This window comes from Coturnix japonica, chromosome 2, assembly GCF_054131305.1.
Source record: "Coturnix japonica strain WE chromosome 2, WE-NBRP24, whole genome shotgun sequence".
In the NCBI taxonomy this organism is placed as follows: domain Eukaryota; kingdom Metazoa; phylum Chordata; class Aves; order Galliformes; family Phasianidae; genus Coturnix; species Coturnix japonica.
The window spans coordinates 28335675-28359685 of NC_140664.1; the positions used below are offsets into that span (position 1 = coordinate 28335675).

Below are 24011 nucleotides of genomic sequence, written 5' to 3' on the forward strand. Positions count from 1 at the left end.
ACTATTACTATTACTATTACTATTACTATTACTATTACTATTACATATAGGTAGTGGTCACAAAAGAACAAAACTTTGTTTGTTTGGAACCCTGAGATAAATCTCATTTGGTCCAGTGAACTTTTATGGACTGAAAATTTCTCTAGAGTTCACATCAGCTTCCACTCCTAGTTGTTTCTGTCTTCCTCCTTGAGACCTGTCTGTGGATCCAAAGACATGGGAGAACTTGCTGGTGAAGACCAGCTTTAATTTCACTACAGACACTATAGTTGTTAACAAATAGGATAAGCATATAGGTCTTTCTGATAGATTATGCAGGCAAACGAGATGATTTATCACTTCTGTTCTGCTCTTATGGGGGCTCGCCTGCTGTACTATGCTCAGCTTTGGGTCCCTCAACTTAAGGAAGTCATAGACATGCTGGAGAAGTTCCAGAGGTGGCTACAAGGGAGATTGGAGGGCTGAATGTATCTCTTCTATTAAGACAGGATGAGAGAGTTGGAGTTGCTCAGCTGGGAGAAGTGAAGGCTCCAAGGGGACCATATAGCAGCCTTCCGGTACCTAAAGGGGACTACAGGAAGGATGGGGAGAAATGAAGGATAAAGGGTAATGGTTTTGAACTGGAAGCAGGCAGATTTAAGTCAGATACAAGGAAGAAATTCTTCACTGTGAGTGTGGTGAGGCAGCAGGACGGGTCTGTGAGAGGAGCTTTTGAATCCCTGGAATTTTTCAAGGCCAGGCTGGATGGGGCTTTGGTCTGGTCCCTGGTCTAGTGGGACATGTCCCTGCCCCTGGCAGGAGTTAGAGTTAGGAGTTAGACCATTTGGCATCTCTTATTTGGATTTCTAGTACTTTTATTCTAGTAAAATTACTGTTTCCGGTTAGCCCAGCATATTATTCATCAGTTACCTTTGGGAGGTGGGTACTCTGTGTACGTAATGCACTAAATTTGAACATAAAACTATGTGAAATAAAACTGAAATAGTAAAGTGAATCTGTACGTTGTAGTACAACAGAAACAAAAAAGTTATGTATTTTAGTGGAGTTGAAGAACAGATTCCATTGTGCTTTTATTATGTAGTTTGTTTTGGCTGAGAAATACCCTTCAGTCTGTATCCTCCTACATGCTTGATGTGTTTTTAGTATTTCCTCTTACATGTCCTTGAAATTTCTCCTGTTCCCCTGTCTCGTGTGCTTTTGTAGCTACCATTGCAGCAGACTTCATTTCTGTTCCTCCTACTCATTGGCAAAGCTTCTTCTCATTGATTTACTTCTTTACCTTTCATCTTCATTTCACAACCCAGAAGATGACTTCAAACAAGAACCTATTTGTTCCTTGATTTGGAAGGTCTTAGACATCTTCCACACGTGGAATAACAGAGACATGAGATTTTTCCGTCATGCTCCTGGAAGTGGTGTTGAAGCCAGTATTCTCTGAGCATAACACAAATATTTGCAGCCCATGCAGAAGATGTTTACTGTCAACAGGATGCTCATTTATTTCTTAGGATTTGACATAAGCAAGTACTCACAAAAACAAAATGTGAAATAAATAAACAACCCTAATGCAAACTGTAGTGTCTTGGGAACATTCAGCTTTTGATTTTGTTTTTCTGGATAGGCATAATCAAACATTTCATACATTATGTGTTCTAGGAGAAGCTGTAGATGAGGCATAAAACATTGAAAAATGAAGAACAAAACTGTATAAAACTCAAAGGAAAAAGTATTTGAAGGGTTTTTTTAATGTTTCTAAAAGGGAAAATGAATACTTCCATAGTTTTTCTGTTTCCCTACACTCGGTTTTCATAGACTAGATTTTCTTTATCTATTTCCAGAAATCTTAGTACCCACAGAATAAATAGTAAAAAACTAATGATAAAACAGTTACTTTCAGAACAAGCCCACCTCTCTGCAAAAAAGGCGTTTTGTTTTTACTGCCTAACGTTTTATTACTAGGGATTCCTGTGTGACTTTACAATCTTTGTTCTTCAAAGTACATCTGCTCCTGCTGTTTGTTCACCACCTGAAATCATAATCATTTGTTTGTGACATCACAGTTAATCACTGTGAAGATGGTTAGATTGTCACCAACAGATGACAGTGATTTCAGACGGTAAATGAGCAGCAGGAGCAGATGATCTCCTAAGGAAAAAAGATACTTGATCTCTTGCAATTGTTCTCAGTAGAAAACAAGCTATGAAAGGAAAAAGCAATTAGATATTCAGAAGTTTCTTAAATCTGTAATGAGAAACTTCAGCATTTGTCCACAAACCCTTATTATATGGTTACATTCAAATTTGTATTTAGAAATCTCAGGGTGTTTTTTTTTTGGTTTTTTTTTTGGGGGGGGGGGGGGGTGTGAAGGAGAGGGGAGCAGAGGGATGGAGTTGGGAAAATAAATGTACAATAAATAAGTTATCAACTTTTATATGGGAGTATCTTCACTTTGGAGGAAATAAAATTTATGTGAGCTACATAGTTCTAGCACTTGGTGGTTTTATAAAAACTTTTTAAAATAGTCCTCTGTAGGCTTATTTTACAGCTGGGGATTTTGATGAAGCCTTACAGTAGTTAATTTAATACCTCTGTATTTCTATGAACAGTAACAAAAGTGCACAATTTGGGAGAAAAGTTTTTATTTTATACTTCAGACATTTAAAAATGAAATTTATCTGTGTTATTATTATTATTATTATTATTTTTGCTGAAGTATTTAATTCCTTCTGGGGTATTTCAGAGGTGATTTCCAGTGCATTGTATGCATTTTTACTCAGTACTAAGTACTGTTGTTTCTGGAAGGATTCAGATTAGTGTGCCTGTATGTGATATGAGATTTGAGCACAACTAAGGTATGTGAAACTGTTGGTCCTCCTCCATTCCCCACATGTCCCTCCTTTTGAGATGTTTTGTTAGGTAATAAAAATAATGCAAGTTTTGCATCTTCAGATGTGATACCATCATTGCTGAGTATAGATGTGTATTTCTGGCATACCTAGTATTTTAAACACGCATCTGGAAAGTTGAGAGGCTTACAATGTAGGTTTGGTTTCCTTCTACATGAGAAGGAGAGTACTCACGAGGTACAGAGTAATCTGGGTAATGGAAACCTCTGTGTGGAGATGTGTATCTAATAATCACTATGATCTGCTGACAGAGAATGAGGAATCAGGTATCGGCAAAATGCAATATATCCACAGGGAAAGCATGATGTAAAGGAATCATGACATTGTACTGTTGGTTATCTGTTGATCAAAACATTTGTAAGTGAGGGCGCAGTTATGTATTGTAGTGGTTTACACAGAATATCTTCTGTGTATTTTATGTACAGATTAAACAAAATTGTTACTAGCAACTCGTTCCTTGGTTCTTGAATAGCATGGATTGGGTGTAAATAAGAAACATACACTTGGGCTGTGAGAGCAATGGTTTGAATGGGCTCAGACTGAGAAAGAACCCAAGTCTTCACTTTCTAGGAGACTGGTTAACCACAAAACCTTTAATGTATAAATGGGTATGAGAGAACTGCCACCATGACAGTAGATAGCCTGCTGTCTGCATAGTTAAATTCAGCTTTTGCTTTTCCAAGTCTTCTAAATTTCCTATATGAATTATGTTTGTTCCTTTCCTTTGAAAAAAATCTGAGTGGGAAATATCAGCACAAAGCTCTTTTTTTTTTTGATGTTAACTCTCAAATTCAGATTTAAGAATCTAATTCTGAAAATGATCCGCACTTTATCCTTTTTGTTCAGCCAAGCAAACTGAGCACTATCCCACAATTAACTGCATTTCTCTAAATTATTTCACATTTCTCCTTTAATCATCCCCACCCTTTTTCTCACCTGGAACCTGCCATCTACATTGCCATTAGTCTAGAGTAATAGTTTCCTTGAAGATCTTGAACTGAGGCGTTCTTGCTGTCAGAACCAAGACTTAATTTTCCATTCTCCCCTCCATCCTCTTTACTTACATCAAACATCTTAGCCCTATGACTTCCACTCCCCCACCGCTTTCTCCTCCTCTGATTTCATCTTCACTCATACCTACGCTGTGTTTGTTGATGTCCCCCTTGACCTTCTTAGCTTCAGCAACCTCTCTATCCTTGTCTTTTAGACTTGCTCATTCTTTCATCTCTTCTACACACAGGTCATGCCTTTGTTTTCATCATCACAATTCTCATTCCCTTCTTAATCTGTTAATGAATAGTCCTGCTTGCACAGGTCACTGTCTGGTTGTACTTAGGCACTCTCCTAATTACTTCACACCCTCAAAGATCACTTTCTCGCTGCTTTTACAAGCTCTGTGATCTGTCAGCTTACTAGCTTCATTTACTAATAAGTATAGTATCTTTCTACATTTATATTGGTTCTTTTCAGAACCTGGTTCATCTAGATTGTAGATTGCATGGGACACCATTATATTGTTGCATCCTTGCTGTGCAGAGATTATAATGTAGAAATAATGATGTAGGTGTTTTGTTTGTGTCTATTAGAATATTTCATATTATATTTGTAGAAATTCTCCATTACAAAGATTGTCTTTTTTTTAAAACAAAAATGTATGCTCCCATAATCATCCAAAGTAAAGCTGTGAAATGTTTCTATGGATTTTTCTCACTAGAATTTAACATTAATTATTACATAAAATATATATAGTAAAATATATAAAGTCTTCTGGGATACTGCAATTTCAATTTGGTGATACTGAAAGAGTTTCAGTAAAATCAATCGATCTGTCTATCTGTCTGTCTACCAAGACCTAACCTCATGAAGAACTAAATAGCTTTTACTTAAATGTCATGGTTATTTTAAGGTTAAGCTAGAATTTTAACAAGTGACTTTATATAACATCAGTTTGTTTAAGATCATGTAGACGAGATCGTTGATGGAAGGACGTTGTGTAATGACAAAACATTTTTTCATGTCTGAATATAGCGGTAGCTGGTGACTTAGAAATACCACAGATAGTTGTGGTGAGTAGATAATGATTGAATCTTGGCTTTCCCAGCCAAGACTGTGTGTAGACTATTACGGAAAACGTAATGGATGTACTATTTGCCTATTCACTTGTTTGACTGATATTTTCTGAGTTCCTGCCGAGGTAATAAAATTGGAAAATATTCCAGTATTTAAATAGGCTTTTTTTACAATGAATGAAGTATGAAAACATAATTACTTTTTATGATAATATTTATATTTTTTTGGTCTTGTTATTGAAATACTTATTTACAGAAATTCTCTTTTTTCACTCCCAGCGAACTTGTAATGGAATATAAGACAAGTTGAGGACTTGCCAGTTCTGTGGAGGAATTGTTGCAAGTGAAAATTCTCCACGTCTTAAGATTTTGTCCATTTTAACTTACATAATAATGAAATCAGAGTTGGATTTGGCTCTTAATTTCTCTTACTTGATACCTTAGTGCAAAATTTTGCAACATATTTTCAGCAGTCCAGTGGAAGGCTTTATTCATTCTGAACATGGGTAGCATAAAGTGAAGTTGTTGAATAGTTATTGAGTTTTTTTATTTGGTTCCAAGAAATACTGATAAACTCTGTGAACAATCTTTTTTTGTTTTAAATCCACTGATGGGTTATTTCAGAGATAACAGTGTTAAACAATTTATGAGCAAGTCAAATACTGAATTATCGTCCATTTTGTATCACTAGACAAGACATCTAAGTACTACTACATGCTTGTATCCCATACCATTGGTTGTAGTGCAAAGAACAGCATGTTCTCTACAGGAATGTCAGGGGAAGCCATACACCGTCAACAGGGGTTCTGACGCACCAACTGTAACTTTTCTGTTGGACTGCCGGAGCCCAGGTAGAAAATTGTAGTTTGTGGTTTTGGTTTAGACCAGATATACTGAGTTGCCTTAAAACAGTCAATGAGTGGCCTTGAAACTGGAAAAGTCATTGAGCAGATACTATACAGCAGAGTATCTCTACCCTGTTGATCAGGAAAAAAGAGAAAATCAGCTCTATTACTTATGTGGATTGACAATGCAAACCTGGTGTTGTAGATCATCTTTTGGAGCTGAATGATAAAATCAAAATCTTAGCTTTTCATATTATCTGATCTTCCTGACAGAAATAGGAAACTGAAAATGGGACAGCAGTGTTACTGGTGTAGATGCTACCAGTAGTTGCAGGCAACACTGTCATCATTGTGAACTCAGAAGGCCCACTGCTATGTGGTAACTTGTCTCTGTCTCTATATCCAGTAAATTCTGCTTTACAGTCTAATTACATTCTCATCTATGTCCAAAGCTGTTCTAGGGTTCTATCGTGGTGGCCCATTTGTAGAAAAGTCTCCTTGTCCTTTCTGGCAGGGGGACCTTTTAGACAAAGGATTAGGGTTAGAAATAGCACCACTTCAGCAGATCTTTTGAAGACTGCCACTGCTGCTGCTATAAAAAGAAGTGGAAACAAAGCATGGAGATGCACTTCAAGGGACAGGCTCATGAAGGATAAGCCACTTTGCATCACACATTTGCCTTGGAGTCTAAATTGTTTTGCAGTTGTGATAGCAAAAGTAGACAATGGATGATGAGATTTATTCTTAGGTGAGAGAGGTCTTTGGTATGGAGTTTTCAGAGACTGTAGAAGTTTGTAAGAGACTGCTAACAATTACTGCCAAGGATGAGTAAGACATGTTTTTCAAATATTAGTGATTACATTGCATAGCTTGCTTGGATATTTTTGTAACACATTTGCCCACAGGTTTAAATAATATAAATGGAAATTATTTTAACATGTTTCCTGAATGTACCTCTTAGCTATGTCCAGCAGAAGGTGCAATGTTGTTGGGCTAAGTGGTAGTATTACAGTTCCAGTGACTCTTAATAGTTGTGATGTTACCTTTGAATTACGACAAAGTCAGCATGGGATGGCTGTTCAACAGAGACATAAAAACCTTTTTTGTGGGGGGAGGGCGGGGGGGAGAAGGGAGTGAAAAACTAGCAGATATATGGAAGCATTCACCTAGAGCTGTTCTCCTGCAACACAAGAAAGTGGTAGAGCAAAAGATTTCTTTGTCCCACTTTTTTTTTATTAAAGTGCTTATTTGAAGACTAATTATGAGAAGTCTTGGAGAGTTTTGATCTGACTTTTATTTCTCTGTTGATATCATACTCGTTTTGTGATAGCGTAGTTACCACAGTAACTAAATTGTTAAATATCCTTGAAGGATTCAACAGAGTTGAAGTAAGCAGACAACAGAGACGTGATATTAAAAAAAAAAACAATTCCTCAATAATATGTTACAAATAGATAATGAATTACAAAAAAAAACAAAAAACAAACCAGAAACAGAAAAACCGACAAAAAAACACATACTTGATGTTTTCAAAGAGAGCAAGTTTTATTGGATTTTACAGCAAGTTTCTAAGAGGCTCCATGAAACATGGGCCCTGAGTATAAAATCTTAATTGCTTGCAACTATATTAATGTAATGGCTGGAATATTACATTACTTTGTTTCCAGAAATAATCAATGACTGTAATATAATATCTGCTCTTTGAGCCAATGTATGATTTAAATTAATTATTGCTTATAAAGCACTTTGAAGTCTGTAGCTGAAAGGTGTTGCATAAGAGTAGAAGTACTATTATTAATTTAACATCACCATTAAAGGCAGTGCTTTAGATGCATTTGCTATACTTTGCTCAATATCTTTTTATTCATCATATGCTGCATATTAGTTATTTTAACATTTAGAGAGCTTAGTAATCTGGAAGTATTCCAAACCATTGTTCCAGACAGCAGTTAGACATTTGGGTGGATCATGTAAAAACAGTGAAATGGCTGAGAAAGCATGTAAAATGTTTGTTTTAAGTAATATTACATCAATGGGACACACATCTGCTGTTCTGGATTGGGTTTTAAACGTCTTGAAACTTTTTTTCTTTTTCTAATTGTTGCGTGATCTTTATTTTCTGGAGAACGAAGGTCTTGTTTTTGAAGAAGTATGTTGTTATAGACTCTGTTCAATGTTGATTTTCATTTCTCACGTATGTATTGAAAGTCGGGTTTACAGTGAGCCAGGTCTTAGGAGGTGCCGAACACCTGTAACTCAGTGTCGTTGTTAATGTTTGTTTTTGAAACCTGACTTCAACTACCAGCATCTAAACTATCTATTTTAACTTCATTCATATTGTCTCTGGTGCGAAACTATTTGAAAGTGTGATCAGTGATAAGCCTTGGAGGCTGTAGTCTTAGACAAAGGGTATATTACCACTCTATTACATTATGATTATGCACTATAGAATAATAATGGGTGTTTACACAGCTGCTGTTCTCTACAAGTTTATATTCTACCTTGTCTCGGATGGAGAGAAAGACACTTTGGGGACCCCATCCTCCATCTTTCCTAGTAATACTGCTGAGAATTTGTTCTTAGCTCTGGATTTCAGCACAAGGTCACCCTTGTTCTTAGGACTCTTCAGCCCCACACAGGCAGGGCAGGCAGCAGGCACTTGGTACAGGTGTGTCCAGCTCTGCCTCAGTACTGACACAGTGCTGACAGCAGCATTTCTTTCTAAAACTGAGATATTCGTGAAGCAGAGCTCTATCCTCTGTTTTCCATGTTCTTAAAGAGAACAGCAGCACACTCCAAACTAGGCTCACATAACCCCATAAATAGGTCCTTTGCAGAACTTTGCCAGAGCTTTGTGAAGGTTATGAGCTGATGTTCTAACTCTTTAAAACAACTGTTAATTTAAAAGCCAAATGTGTGAGTAAATCGATTAAAAAGATTCACCTGTGAGCAATTTGCTGAGTCAGCAGTGAGGAAGTTCAATTTTCACCGCGTGGTTGAAATGGAGGATATTAATCACTGTAATATTTTTAAAGTCTTTTTGTTGTAGATGTTTCACTTAAGAATACCGCTTGGATTTGGAGCAGGAGAGTCCTTTGCAGGAAACTGGAAATTATTTCTCTTCTTCAAATTTATTTTGCAGTCTGAGATGACTTTAATATGTATTGCAAGTGAATTAAGCATTGGATGCTTTGGTTTCTCTTGAGATAACTAAGTTAGTTAAAAAATAAGTTTATCATTCTTAAAATGAAATGCTATAGGCTCAAGTTCACAGCTGTTTTTTTCAGGTGTACACTAGAAAATCAGTGTGTTATTATTATGAAATTAAACATTTCAAGCTCATTTTTCATTTTAATGATGATAAGAAAGGAGTTTTCCTCTTATATCAGCAAAGCAGGTACTTGTGCTTCCAACAAATATTTTGCTGTGTATAAAATTACCAAACTTTATCCCTAATTCTGCGCATTTTTATACACAAAGATATTAGTAAAAATGCTTAAGTACATGTTCTTGTTTTGAGGGTGTTTAGGATCAAGATGTTCTCTAAACATATTAAATATTTGAAATGTGGACCCATTGCTCCTAGTTTAGATGTCACTAGAAATATTTGAATGTTTCTGCAATTCACATAAGTGTAATTCTGTAATGTTTGCTTTAATTCCTGTTGATATTAATCATGACACATGCATAATTTCTGTGCTAAGCATGAGTGTTGTCCAAGACAAGTAACTATTTGCAAACTATAAGATGCTGTACATGCGGCTGAATGTTACAAAAATTAAAGAAGATTGAAGGGCAGGCAGTTGCATAGGAGTCATGAGCACAGGAACGATGTGGCTGCAAGGCCATTTAGGATTACTTAAGCCCAGGCTGCTGTTGTAATTCAGCAGATGCTTAAAGCCAGCTTCTGAGGCACTGCAGCTACTACAAGGAGCCATTCTGCCCTGCTTTTGTCTCCAACTGCTCTTTCTCATGAGCGTCACTGCATGGTCCTACAGGTGCTTGTGCTGGCACAGGCAATAGAGCAGCTGGAGAGAACAAACAACAGCTGTAGGTGGGAGAGGGAAGAATGACTTCTGATGGTGATAGTGCTGATGCAGGCCAGTTTAGAGTATTTGTCAAACAACAGCCTAAATTACTCTATCAGGTAGGAGGCAGAGGGTTGTACCGAAATGATGATATTGCTACTATTCTGAAGCAGCAGCTGTTCCTCATGGTTTGCAGAACTCAGGACCTTATTTATTCACATTGTATATTCTGTGCTTGTCACAGTTTTAGAGTCCAGAAGTTTTTAACTACTTAAAAAGGGTGGTGGGGGAGGAAGAAGAGGAGCACTTCAGGTCTGCTTTGCTTCCAAACAGTTTGGTAATTTCATTTACAATTACTGTGGAAAAAAAAAGTTACTGCTTTTAAGTGCTCACTTTGTATTCTGTTGAAAAGCATGTTAATGAAAATTGTCTACATTCCATGACCACTCTAGGGTAATAAGAATGATCTCTGCTTTTACTTTCAGCACCAAAGGGAATACTCCATCTCTCTCCTGATGTTTATCAAGAGATGGAAGCAAGCCGCAACAAATCAGCCCCTGGTACCACTGTAAGCTATTTGTCACCCAAAGAAATGAGCCAGACTTCTAGCTCTTTCTTCAGCATATCTCCTACAACAAATAGCACAGCTACAATTGCCAGGGAACTTCTCATGAATGGAACATCCCCAACTGCCGAAGCCATAGGTCTAAAAGGAATATCTCCTGCTTCCCCGTGTTCTGCAGTGCAGCCTTCAAAACAGCTGGAGTATTTGGCAAGGATTCAAGGCTTTCAGGTATGGGAGGGGGAAAATGAAGCTCTTCAACCAGAATCATAGCATTGCCATCATGGTTTTACTCTTGCCCTCTTGAATTGGGCTTGCATGTAACTTATCTTGTAAAATTAGCTCATGTCCAAGGCAGTTTCTGGGTCCAGGAGATACAACCCTGCATCAATATACAATATATATGTCCCTCCTCTTTTTTGTTCCTTCCTTCCGTTCACTTTACTACAGCCCGTCTTTCTCTCCATTGTTTATTCTCTATAAAGAATTACAGTCTTAAATCATGCTTCTGCTTGCACTTCTTTGGGTGTCTCACCACTTGGCATTCAAAGCTTTACTAACAGCTCTGATGCTGGTTTCTCATGAGCTCAGATCCAGATGACACTAATGAATTCCCTTAACTTTGCATTTGTCCTCTGGTTTGGGTTGTTAAAACTGTTCCTCTGCTTCCCACACTGCACCTGTTAACTGTCACCTGTAGAACAGAGTTTCTATCAGAAGGTGCGATCTAGGAGCAGGTTTAGTATCAGAGCAGAATAGATTGTTTTTCACATCACAGTCAATACTAGAGAATGTAAGATGTACCGTGCTGAGTCAGCGTGCTGGTCCTCAAGCACGCTGTATCCAGCAATGGCAAACCCCGTGTATTTTGCAGGACAGCGAAAGCCTCCTCAGTACATTGAGTCATTTCTGCAGTGCGGAAGATGGAGAATGAAATCCTCTTCCTGAACACCATTACATGCAAAATTACATGCATATTTGTGTGGTACATAATGTTACAGTGTTACATCATTGAAGGATAGGACCAATTATGTAGAAACATACTTTTTCCTGTCTTAGAGGCTTTTTTCTTTGCTTTTCTTTGTTTGTTTGTTCCTTTTCAGAGCTGTGAATTTATTTCATTTGAAAAAGTTGGTTTTATGTGTTCTAGCATATGTCATTTGATCATGTAACCAAATTATGGAAATGGAAGGTCTCTGTTAGAATTTTTTGCATGCCTGATAATGATATTTTTCATCAAAGCCCATGTAATTTACAAAGTATACAGTTGTTGGAAGTGATATAAAAGAGGCTACTAGAATTATTGAAATAGTGTCAGATGTTCTGTTGGCATAAGCAGTATAGTTAAATTACATTTGCAGACATCAGCTATAACCCACTGTAGATTTGACCTAACAGTGTTTCTGTCTAAAATGTACATTCATTCAAATTTCTTTTGGCTTTCATTTTCAACGTGTAATTTTTTATTCAATCATTTGAATTTCTCTGAGTAGAAGAAACAATAAAATCTAAGCCTCACATTATGCGTTTAAGCCGCTAAGAGGAATTCGGTTTATCTGAGTTCCACTTGTTACCTGCCGTGCAGTAGAAACAGATGAATTCTGATGAAAAGAAATTTAATCCCTGATGTTTTCACTGCCTGCTTTCACATCTTGTCAGATTGCTTGTGTCGACTAGTAACACTTTATTTTCATAGAACCGATGCACAATTTATGTTATTGTTTTGATTCCTGCTTGCCTGCAGTATGTGGTGACTGTAAAACGATTAGTTGCTTGTCCTGTTTTTTGTGGGGGTTTTTTGGTTTTTTTTTTCATGCTTTGATTCTAGTTGCTAATGTAGAGATTGTTTTTAAAGGGTCTTACCTTGAGCCAAAAATATAATCCAATTACTCCACAACCTAGACTACTACATTTTACTTGCCCTGATTCAAATCAAGAAGTTTGGTAGAGAATGTCTATTATTGACATATATCTTCCATGTATGTAACTGCTGATTTTACATCATGTTAGAATGCTTTTTAACACCTCGCTTGGATAAGTCTGGTATTGATGTGAAACTCTGACACTGCTAGATCCCTGAACTGAGGTGGAGCAGTGAACAGAATCTCTGTGGGAAATGGCTTAGCGGCCTGGCAGGTGCATATCACAGGTCTCTTCACCATTTCAGCCTAGAAAGCTCTTTGTGTTCAAGAGTCTAAAAGCCTATTTCTTTACAGGTTAACTTTCTCAGGCATATTTACCAAGTAGAAAACTACTGCATTTACAAACAGATAGCTTGTTTCATGTTTCCTGAGTGACCCAAAATGATTTTTAAATTGTTAGCATGTATTTGTATTCTGGTCCCAATGATAACCATAGTTTTGTCTTTTATTGAAGAACATACACATTCTGTTCTGTTACAATGTATTTTTGGATTTTAAAAAAAAAAAATCAATAAATACTCAGATGATGTTTCATTTGTAAATGTAAATACATGTTATTTCCTCTTTTGAATGTTTATCTGAACTTCATAAGTTACAAGGAACTCGTATTTAAAATGTGATGATTTAATTTAAACTCTGCTAAACTCAGTCATGTATATGATCTTAGTCATGTTCTGTTGTAAACCTTCAATATTAAGTTATTTGACCAGTGTATGGAAAAGTGCTAAAATATGTATATATATTACATTATAATTCTAAAGATATTTGTAATTGATAAGCAGCAGTTCAGTGTCACTGAAAAAAAATACCAACAACCAAACAGGTGTTTAGCTCAGATTCTTTCAAGGCTTGGGCTTCAAATTACCAGTGATAATTAAACAGAAATACTTTACAAGCAAGCCTTTACAAAGTCTGAATGGAGCATTTTTAGTGCTCCCTTCATATTAATGTACACTATCAGTTAATTGTTTTGCCGACTTTGCCCCAGGTGTTCTTTAAGGAAAAAATCATCTTTGATAGAATTGCTGTTTTTAAGTGACTGTGGTATTTTAGTCATTGTTTTGCAGCTAGATTAGTTAAAGTTATTTTTGGTGACCATGCAAGTGCAGTAAGTTCTTCAGGGGATTTGTTTTTGTTCAAAGATCAGAGAAACTCTTTACAGATAAATAATGTGAGCCTGCAGTTGTTATGAAGGCAAAACATGTGTTGCAGGTAGCTCGTGTACAGTAGGAAATGCCCCTGGCAGCTTCCATGGAAAACAGATAGCAGAAATGTCGTGCCAAGAGTTAATGATCAATGACTCAATGATCCTTGTGGGTCCCTTCCCATTCAGGATGTTCTGTGATTCTAAAATGGAGGAAGACGTGAGGGAGAGCCCACTGTCCCCTGCATGGCTGTAGCACACTTGACTTGCAGCTTTGGCAGGATTTAGGTATGTTAACTTGTTGTCTGTGGTGGCCATGTAATAAGACCTCACACAGAGTGCAGTATGTTTCTACTTCTTTCTTTCTGAATACAGTGGTTACACAATTGATCTCTTTCTCTTTTGCTTTTTTTTTTCTTTTTCTTTTTCTTCCCACATCTGTTTAGTGGTTAAGCATTCCGTTTGATCAATAGAGTGATTTGAATGTTGTACTGTTGGGCATTTCTGGATGTTTCCCATTTCCAGTGATGCAGGAACACACTTGGGAGGGAGTCCTGCTGGACGCTCAAGTCAGGTTTCCTTGTGGCCTGTACATTTCAAGTTGAAGCAGTAGTTTTGAACTGATCTTTGTGTATTTGCATATTCCTCACAGCAGGACCACAGGTCAGATTTTATAATGTACTTAAGTACCATTTTCAAAGCTGACACAGGCACAATGGATGCCCACAGCAAGTCATTGAGAGGTGTGAAAATGTCTAGAAAGGTAGATGCTTCTTGGGATTTTCATAAACACCTATGTAGATTAAGTACCCAACTTCCAGTTTACTTGTAAGACTTGCTGCTCTACATGTTTCACAAATTTTGGCTTCTGTCACCATGGACTGTGATACTCCTTGTGAACCCACTGCTTAAAGTTAGCATACCTATGCAATCCCTGCCCTGCACTGTGTTGTCTGATTCAGATGTGCCCAGGTCTCTCAGGACAGTCTCAGATGCTTTGGATTTCACTCTGATGTGATCCATAATACTGCTTTCCTCCATGTCTGCTCACACCTACTGCTGTGGTGCAGTTACTCATACAGGAACAGCAAAAAGGGGAAGTCTTGTCTTTTCCAGACTTAGTGTAGTATTTGAAGTAGCCATCAATTTTAGCTGAGGCCTTGCTGTGACCAATTTGTGTTTTCTCTTTGTGGGTTTAACTTGCTAAATACTACAGAAGGGTCATTTGTCTTCCAGAGTAAAGGACAGTGACCTCCACATCCACCCCTACTGAGTTTGTGAAGGTATTTGGATCTTGTTAACAGTTATAATGACAGTTGAAGAGTTCCTGGTCTTTTTAATAATAAAGAGTTTAGTCCTGAAACCATTTCTCAGGGAGATAACTTAGAGACCACCATGACAATTGGATTTGAGTTCAGTGGAAATTCTTAATACAAAAAGAATGAGCAAGGAATCCGGCATTAAGCCTGAAGTAAATAATTGAGATACAAATTGTTATCACAACTTTTGTGTATATATTCTTGAAACTTGATGCAGTGGCCTTCAACTTCCTTCATTAACATTTTGTTCCCAAGTACAGCAACTCATTGATGATAGACGAAATAACAATTTCCATTGAAAAGATCTCTTCCAAAGCTGGTTGCAATTAAGAGATGTTGCTTATTTAGTTAAATTAAAATTCATTTCTCTTTGCTGGATGGAATCAGCTCTCCTTTCGTTAGTTTTTGTTAGCTGTGTGGCTCAATGAAATATGCATACTGTATTTGCTAGAGCTCCCTGGGAGAATTGACAGTAGCTATTTCCCTCCTGTTTTCTTGCCTCTGAAGCTGTTTTTTACCTCAGTAAAAACAATACCTTACCCTTTTTCAGTCCAGCTTCCAACTTCCCACAGCAAGCAGAACAAATTCTCTGAATTAACTCTGATTATTGCAAGAATTCTTTGGTATGGGTTGCAAGGCTAGGGATAAAAGCAGGCAGAAAAAAAAAAAACAACAAAAAAAACACCTAAGCATTCCCCATTGATTCCAGATTTAGATAGCTACAGAAAGAAGAGTGATATATTTATTGTTCTGATGGTTGGGTGAAAGCAGAGTGAGAAATGCTCAATATTGCAAATAATTCCCAGCAGAGTTGAAATGTCCTGTCTTGTTTTTTTCAACATGATGATCTTCATTTTTGTTATTACTTTCATCTGAATAGAAGTATAGAGTCATAGAATTATCTGGGTTGGAAAAGGCCTTCAAGTTCACCAGTTTTTGACTGTCAACCTGAGCTACTGAGTCTGATCACTTAATCGTGACCTCAATGACGTTCTTTCCCTCAAGACAGGAAACAGCTTCTTGCTTCTTTCAGCCTTTCTCCTGGCTCACTGTGTTGTGTAAAGTGCCCCCATGCTGTGCCACTCATCTCTTCTTCAGTAGTTATCTACTGATCCTACTCTGCACAAATTATACCTATAATTTTAATCATAAGTTTAATCATTTTCAGGTGATTGTGTTGAAGTGATCAAGTGTTTAAGGCAACTAAATTGTGGTAAAGTTAATGAAAACAAAGACCTATCTCCAGTGCATCATGAAAGGCCAATATGATTTTGCTCAGAGGGGAAAAATGTCCAATCTATTGTATTTGGATAGGAAAGTTTCTATGTGTGGAGCCTATAAAATGAGTATAATTGTAATTACAGAGTTTGTTAGTTGTCAGAGAAAGTACAGTTTCAAAGTTCCCTGCAGATGAATGAAAATGATATGTTTTGTCAAGTGTTCCCTAAAACCATTCATGAATAGTGTAGCAAGTGCTAAAATCTAGAATGTAAACCCAGATGATGCTGTTCTGTCCCTGAGCCTGGTAGCTGCAGAGAGATTTGCGGCCACTGTCAGCAAAACAGCAAAATGTCTGAAGCCATTGAGTTTAAAGATCTCATCACTAGTTCAAGCTGAAAAATATAAGAAATAGTAAGGAAGTAGCATCGGTCTTTCTGGCATCATTAATTTAATGCAGATTTGGAAGCTTTGACAACAAACTGTTTTTAAATAAGTATTTCTTTGAAGATGGTCCTATTTCCTAAAGCAAGACAAATTGGGATTTAAAAAAATTAAATAAGGCTGTTAAAGCAATTACTGCTTCATCCATATATGTGAAACCCTTTGGAGTAGCTCAAGGGTGATTTTTGCAATTTACTATCAATTCCTGTTGCAACAAAACAGGCACTGGAATTGGGCTTTTGGATCCTCTCCCTGTATGTTAGTTCTTTGTCTAATTGATTGGCGCTGTACTTGCTCATTGATCAAATAGATCAGTTTCTATAGAATGATGTGTGGAAGTCAACACTGAGAATATCAATTTCTGGTTTCTGCAGAGGGGCAGCATCTTCCTCCGTGTTTTTACTGCACCATCCTCAATGGTCACTACCAGAACCTCAGCAGCAATCTTTGTCTCTTACCAGCAGGAAATACAAACATCTACTGTAGAAATAGGTGACAAAGTCCTCGTTATTTTTGTTTCTGTCTCTTCCTCCTCCTTCTTTCCCCTCGTGACTAATGCTGAGCATGGTACTACATGGTATGGAATGTTCCTTTGGCCACTGGTGCCAACTGTCCTGGTTCTGTCCCCTCCTTGTGCCCCCCAGCCCATCAGTGCATGGCGGTGTGAGAAGATGAAGCCTCCTTGGCTCTGTGCAGCATTGCTCAGCAATAGCTAAACATTGCTGTGTTATCAGCACAGTATTGGTCGCAGTTCTGAAGTACAGCACCATACAGGCTGCTGTGAAGAAAATTCCCCCTCATCCCACCCAAAGCCACTGCAGCTTTCTAAATTTCACTGGCATTTTTACAGTTCTTTACTACTAGGCAGAGATCGGGAAATTGGAGAATGCTCTTATCTGTGTGAACTTACAGTCTTTGTTCTCTGGAGAAAACTTACACTGTTTTATCAAGTTATTTTGTTACAAAATTTCCTCCTTTATTCAAGAGGACCGCTAGTATTGTTGAAACTGTAATAGAGATTAGCAGGGGAAGAGGTTTACTCTAGGCAAGAGCAACAGATTAGCCATGATTTTATTGACGATTTCAGTGGTGTTTGTGATTCACACAGCACCAGTTAGGAATACAGCCAGAAGGAGGGACTGTGTGTATCAGCCAGCAGCAAGGTGAGGGTACGGCATGGGGCTCGTGGTAGGCCCAGCTTGATCTGGACTGAAGGAACTTAGTTCTGAAGCAAAAACCCTTAGCAAACAGCATGAAGGGATGAAGGATGGTGAAAGAGGCGAGTCATCTCTCAATGTGACATTCAGGTGAGGCTTTCAGAGGCTTTTTGCTCAAAACTCAGTCTCCTTTAGCATCAGGAGCACAAATGAAGTGCTACTTTTTCCAGCAGTGAGATGATTGCTTCTTGAGTTAATTAAAGCAGGATGATTCTTTCCACACAATGTCATGTATCTTAGCTAGTGCACACAAACAGTCTATACTTGGGACGGATCTTTCAGCAAATTCAGGCAGCTGGTTCCATACGTGCAATTTCACGGTGATTCTTTTCCTTGTTCATCAGTATAGCATTTTGGGATTTCACGCATAGTGTGTAAACAGTGAATCATTCACACTTCAGCTCTTCACTTGGGTGGCAACCTTCCTAAATAAGAGGAGTGTTCCTGAAAATGTATTTCCATTGGCACTGTTGATATGAAGGACTTTCTATCTCTAGACTGACCAAATTCCCCTCTCACCTTACCCAGCTGTGGGCAGGTACCCAGGGATCAGCTCCTCACTGGAGCCACTTTCCAGTGCCGTGCTCATCCTCTGTCAGTTCCATTAGCATTCCTTTTGTTCTTAAGCATGTGGTGAGAACAAGGGATCCAGACCCCCCACTCCACTCTCCTATTTCCATTGACTGTGAATTATAAAATTAATTTCAGTTCCTGTTGCTGCACGTGCAGTATTTGTCTGAGTCAGTATGTGAGGCGAGTAAGTTGTTTCTGAGAAAAACATCAGGTGTAATATATTGTTTTGTCATGCTCGGTAGTGATTTCTTTTCTAAATAACTAGTTTTTCTTATTTTTATCAGGTCTTTCTCATTCTTTGTGGGGAGTGATCGTGTTCAACGTTTTAAGTTCCTGCATTAAGTTTAGACAACATTTAACATTTAAGTTACTACTGTTACTCTCTTCTACGTCTGTATTAAATATTTTAGTTGTGGAATGCAGGAAGGGAACCAGGCAGCGAGTTGCTCTTCAACATAATTGTGGTTTTTTATAGCATGCCATGTCCCATTGCATGACTTCAGCCTCCTGCCACAGGCAGCAGAAATTGCTCTCTTCTCTCTTGAGTGCTGGCTCTTGAGACTAGGATGACTCGCTTTGCATGTGCTCCACAAGAGCATCATCCTTACTAATACAAATGCTTACCAGGGGTAGGGTCTAACAGAGGTAAAGTGATTGGTAGGTCCCGTACTGTACTGATCATCCCACAGCAGCAGTGTCAGTAGCCAATTTTCTCTTAGTCAGAAGCAAGCATCACGTCCAGAGGTAGGAGAGAGCTGGTTCTCCTTGGCCTGACTGAGCACCTTATGTGTATGGTCAAACCTTCCCTATCTCCCATGTCACTGGAGACAGGAGCTCCTAATATACACAACTAGTATAAAATAATGATGTGTAAGCTTCTTTGGCTCAGATAAACTGATTTTGCTGTTAAGTTGTGTTATATATTCTCTTTGGGAACTGTGTCAAGTTTTTTCAATCTTATTCATACTTCTCATGCTTTTATAGGTGGCAAGTGTCTGCCTAGCTATGGTCAGGAATGTAAAATACTGCTGCAACGAACTGTGACAGTCTTTTGATGCTTACTGTTATCTATTTCTGGCAGAGTAATGGTTTATTTCTTAGTCTAAAACCTAGGATTGTATTTTAGTGGAGATTTAAGGCTACAATACAACTGGTATTTGAGCTCTGTAGGAGAAGAGCACGCGAGAACTACTCAAGATTTACTGCTGGGCTGTCAGTCTTCGGGCTACCGCGTGGCTTCCCCCGTCCTGCAGTAGCTGCAGTGGAGCCCTGGCCACTGCTGGGAAGCAGACACTGCGATTGATGAGCCCGAGGCGTGCTAATCAAACATGTGTTTTCTTGACACAATGATTGTGTTATATATCACATATGAATGTACAGGCCTTTATCTTTCCTTAATGATCTAGCAAGGGGTCTTTTTAAAATGTGGGTGTTTTTCATGCACTCCTTAGATTTGTTCCACAGGGGGTGACCATTAAACACATCTGACGGGCATGCAGTTAGCCAGCTCCCTGCTGAGATTAGTAAAATACTATATTTAGTAATCGCACTACATCAAGGAACTCCAGCATTGCAGGAAACAGTTTGATTCAATGCTTTTGCTCTGATTCTTTTTAATATATTTTGTTAAATTTTCTCTCTTATTTTTTCATCTGGGGCAATTTTTTTTCACTCCATTCCTCTTCTGTTCCGCTCTCACAAATGAGGTGTATGGGACTGTAAAGCAGATCGGAAGAAAGCAAAGTGGTATTCTGAATCTCTCTTGTGACACTTTGTGTCTGGAGAGACTGATCTCTTGTTTCTTGAAGAGATGAACCTGTTATTTGTTAGGAAAGCTCTATGAGTAATACAAGGGTTCAGGTTTGTAAGTACTAGAATATTGTATTATGAAAGCTTCTGGAGTCAACTTTGAGGGAATGGTTTGAAAATAGCAAGCAGATTTAAGTGTTTTTTAACCATTAGTATTTCTCCACCAATAGATATGCATGAAACAGCATTTGAGCATCATCAGGAAGGTTTGAATTGTTTTATTAGGTCACCTGACTGCCAGTAGATGAGTAACAGAGAGGGTAAGCTGAAAGGCTAACGTGGCAAATATAAGCAGTTCAGTGGGCAGATGAAGGAACAAAAGTACTTCACGAGATATTTGTCCAATTCAGAATTACTGTTTCAAAATCTGATTTTTGAATTCATTTTAGTTGGTTTAGTTAGCTGTAAAATCTGTGTAAAATCTGTGAAGTAATTCTGTAAATTCAGGATGAAAGTTGGTGCTTTCACTTTAAGGGGCAGATTTAAAGAAATAGCATCCTTTGTTCTAACAAAATAGTCGGGGCTTGTCAATCCAGAAGATTTGTGCCTTGCCGAACATAATGGCATTTTATTACCTAGTTTATTTCTGCCTAGCATTCTGAGACTCCCGCTGATGCTTTGAGTCAGAGTAGTTTTTGGTTTGGAAACATGAACTCCAGTGTCACAGATGACTTCTTTCTTTTGGTGATTCGTATTTTTTTTTTTTTTTTAAGTTAATAAATGTTCAATAAAGAAAGTGTTTGGCCAGACAGAAGTTGTGTTTCAAACTGTGAACATCTAAGCAGTGCTGTGTGAAAATAGCAGCTTTTCTTTTCCCTCCCTTCATCTCCAGTTGGTGCAGTCAGCCCAGCCCATTGCTGACCATAGACGAGTGAGTTTGTGCCTGTAGCAGCTCTCTTGCCTTCTACAGTTATGTGTCAGTAAAACTTGACCCTTGTTCATGCATGAGGGATGCTCAAATCCTGACATGCCCACTGAAGACCAGGAGAGTAACTTTCATGATGTTAGGGACATTGTGTTTGTAGAATAATGTATGCGGGTTAACTGTGGCTGTTGTCTGAAGTTGTGTATTGGTCCAGTGTTTGAAGCAAGCCTGTTGCAAGACAAGTCCTGCAATATATTTACCGTTTTTATTATAACACACGTGCTGAAGGATATCATAGTGAAGCTAGATTCGAGAGATGTGTATTTGTTTAAATGCAAAAGAAGTGGGAAATTTCATGCTCATGGAGCACCATTATGATAGAAGTAACCTTAACAAGGACTCGTTACGCAGTTTTATACACTGCAGCTTAGTTTTTTCTCTATAAAATAGCATACATAGTTGAGAACTTTGGCTATGCCATTCCACATTCAGTTGTGACATTGTAAACATTCATTTTATATCTTCCTTTTTGCAAAGCTATAAGTGGACATCAAAATATTTCCATCTCTACAGCAATTTAAAATATTAAAAACAAGGGCTAAATTTCAACATGGCTGTAAAATATCTTCAGATCTTCACATACATTTCTGTATGCATGCGCCTGTTGGGTAGTGCTCCTGCATGCATATTCGTGCCATACAGCTTGTTCCTGTGTGACTTAATCTTTTAAAAGGATATACAGTTGCATCTCCTGGGAATATCAAACATAAAAACATGGATGTATGAGTAAATCCACTTGGATTTTGGCATGTGCTCATGGAAAAAAAGTCGCCTAGGATTTATTTCATTGTTTTGATGCCTGGGATGCACTTTGCGTTTTATGTGCAGCAGTTTTGTGCCCTGTCTACACAGAACAATGGGGCGCTGTGTTTGGGATTCCTGAGCGGGTTATACATGATTTATCTCAGACACTGGCCGTGTGCAGTTACCCAGGAGAAAAGCGAGCAGTGCTGTGTTCTTTTCCCAATAAATGGGCACTCATTTAGAATTATTGCCAGGATCTGGCAGTGGCACTGCTTCGTGCTGTGTAGAAGTACCTTTGAGCACACAGTTACACGTAAATCACTGCTAACGGGCTGAGTTCTTGAGTTTTAACTCAGGAACTTGCACAACCCACACTGCAGACATCAACATGTTGGCCATTATTTTCTAACCAAATTGTAATGCTGTTCTATTGTAAGAAACCTCTGTTTCTATGCTAACCAAATCAAATATTCCAAATCTTAATGATGGAAATTTCATTGCTGTTCAATCCTTAAAATACACATTAATCCTATAATTATGAAAAATTAAAGCCTGAAAATTAGGATGTAAATTATAATTATTCTCAGAATTTATTTATTTTTTTATTTTTTATCTACATAATATATGGAAAGGGAAAATGACCAGTTCTGGCTATGGTTAAGTCATTCCTCATGGGCTCTAGATGTGAGCCCCCACCGCCTCCTCTCCTCCCCATCACAGCTCTTTAACCACAGGCACTTAGTAACTTAAATAAGAAAAGGATTACTGCCGTTGTTAATCTTAGCAATAGCTGTGCAAGCACTCTTGGAGCACTTGGCCAGCCTTCAGTTGCTGCTCCTCTATCACAGATTCTGAAGGAAGCATTTGCTACGCCTTTTGTGTTCCCCTGCCTCAGATGATAATGATATTCTTAAAGCAGTTTTATAGACATTCAAGATCCTCTCATACTTAGTCATAATAGCACAGACATGTCAGACGAAACATTTACAGTGTATTGCTGGCTGAAAATCTAGAACCATCTGCTGCTATTTGGACTATTTGGTAACTATTCAACTTCCACCATTTCTATCTGAGTGCCCATTCTGCTCAAATCAACAAATACCTCTCCACACTTAGTTGACAAAAAGCTCTCAAACTTAAGATTGCAGATCACATTTGAAGGAGGAAAATAAAATAGTGAGTTTGAGAATGCAGTGGCTGGGCTGACAAATGCCAAAACAGGACATTTTACCAAACTAGGATATTGGTCACATATGTGCCAAAATATAGAGAAATAAAAATGAATGTTTCTTGCTGACTGTATAAATCTGTAGGCTAGAGAGACTCAATGAAAGGACAGGATTCTGTTTTGTCCTCCTTTTGAAGTTGAATCTTTTGATTTTATATCTTTGTTTTCTGTAATTAACATCAAGAGTGTTTATTTTGGTTAAAATGAAGAACTTCAACAGAGCAAGAAATAATTAGAGGACTGTTGTCTAAGAAATTATGAAGTAATGGCCTCAATCCATTAAGATGAGGCCAAAAAAATGCATCAAGAAATTCTTCCAGGGAAGTTAAGCCTAGAAAGATACCAAAATTCTGAATTTATTGCAGTTTCAACATGGAACTCAAAAGTAGGGTGTGGATCAAATCTGGTATTGCACATGATAATGTGATGCGGTACTTTTAATTTTCCGTCTGAGTGTCTCCTGTTCTTTCATCTTGTTAACTTTGCTTTATTCCAGTGAGCATTAGTGTATTGTAACTTTATTCTTATTACTCCCATCAAAAATGAGCCAACCACATGCTAAGCAGTTCAGAAAGTTCCATTTTTCTATTTCTCCGTGTGCTCTCTGCAACATGTACTTTTCTAGGTCACCCGATTTTGCCCCTTTTGCTGTGTCACATTTGCAGGACAGAATCTTCCTTGTCAGTTTTTCTGCCCCATTTCTCCACATTGCTTTCCCACAACACATACTGGGCAGAATATCTAGCTTGCAACTAGATACTGCAGTTGTGGAGTCTTGATAAGTTCTTGTCATAACAGTAGTCCTTGACATTTAAAGAACTTCAGTTTATATGTGCGAGCCAAATTTCATACCTTCATACTTCTTTCGATTAATCAAAGTTAAACCATTGTATATGTGAAGGGGCCTCTTGTGGTTTCTAAGTAAGTAGTATGGCTTTTCTGGCAGAGAGCCACAGGCAATTTAGTAGGCACGTATTGTGGGGGTTGAGAGAGGAGGAGAGACAGGGATAATCCAGAAAGCTTTAACAAGGGCTGAGTGAAATCAGTATTTCTGTGCT

At 38.0% G+C, this 24011-nt stretch overlaps 1 protein-coding gene across 4 annotated transcripts in view; it reads left to right on the forward strand.

The window, feature by feature from the left end:
• Positions 1-24011, forward strand: part of STAU2 (staufen double-stranded RNA binding protein 2) — a 196987-nt gene that overhangs the window by 64645 nt on the left and 108331 nt on the right. For all 4 annotated transcript variants that reach the window (XM_085539441.1, XM_015855779.3, XM_015855780.3 and 1 more), the window contains exon 12: positions 10334-10641. In XM_085539441.1, the coding sequence (XP_085395567.1) occupies positions 10334-10641 (308 nt within the window). The remainder of the gene's footprint in view (positions 1-10333; positions 10642-24011) is intronic.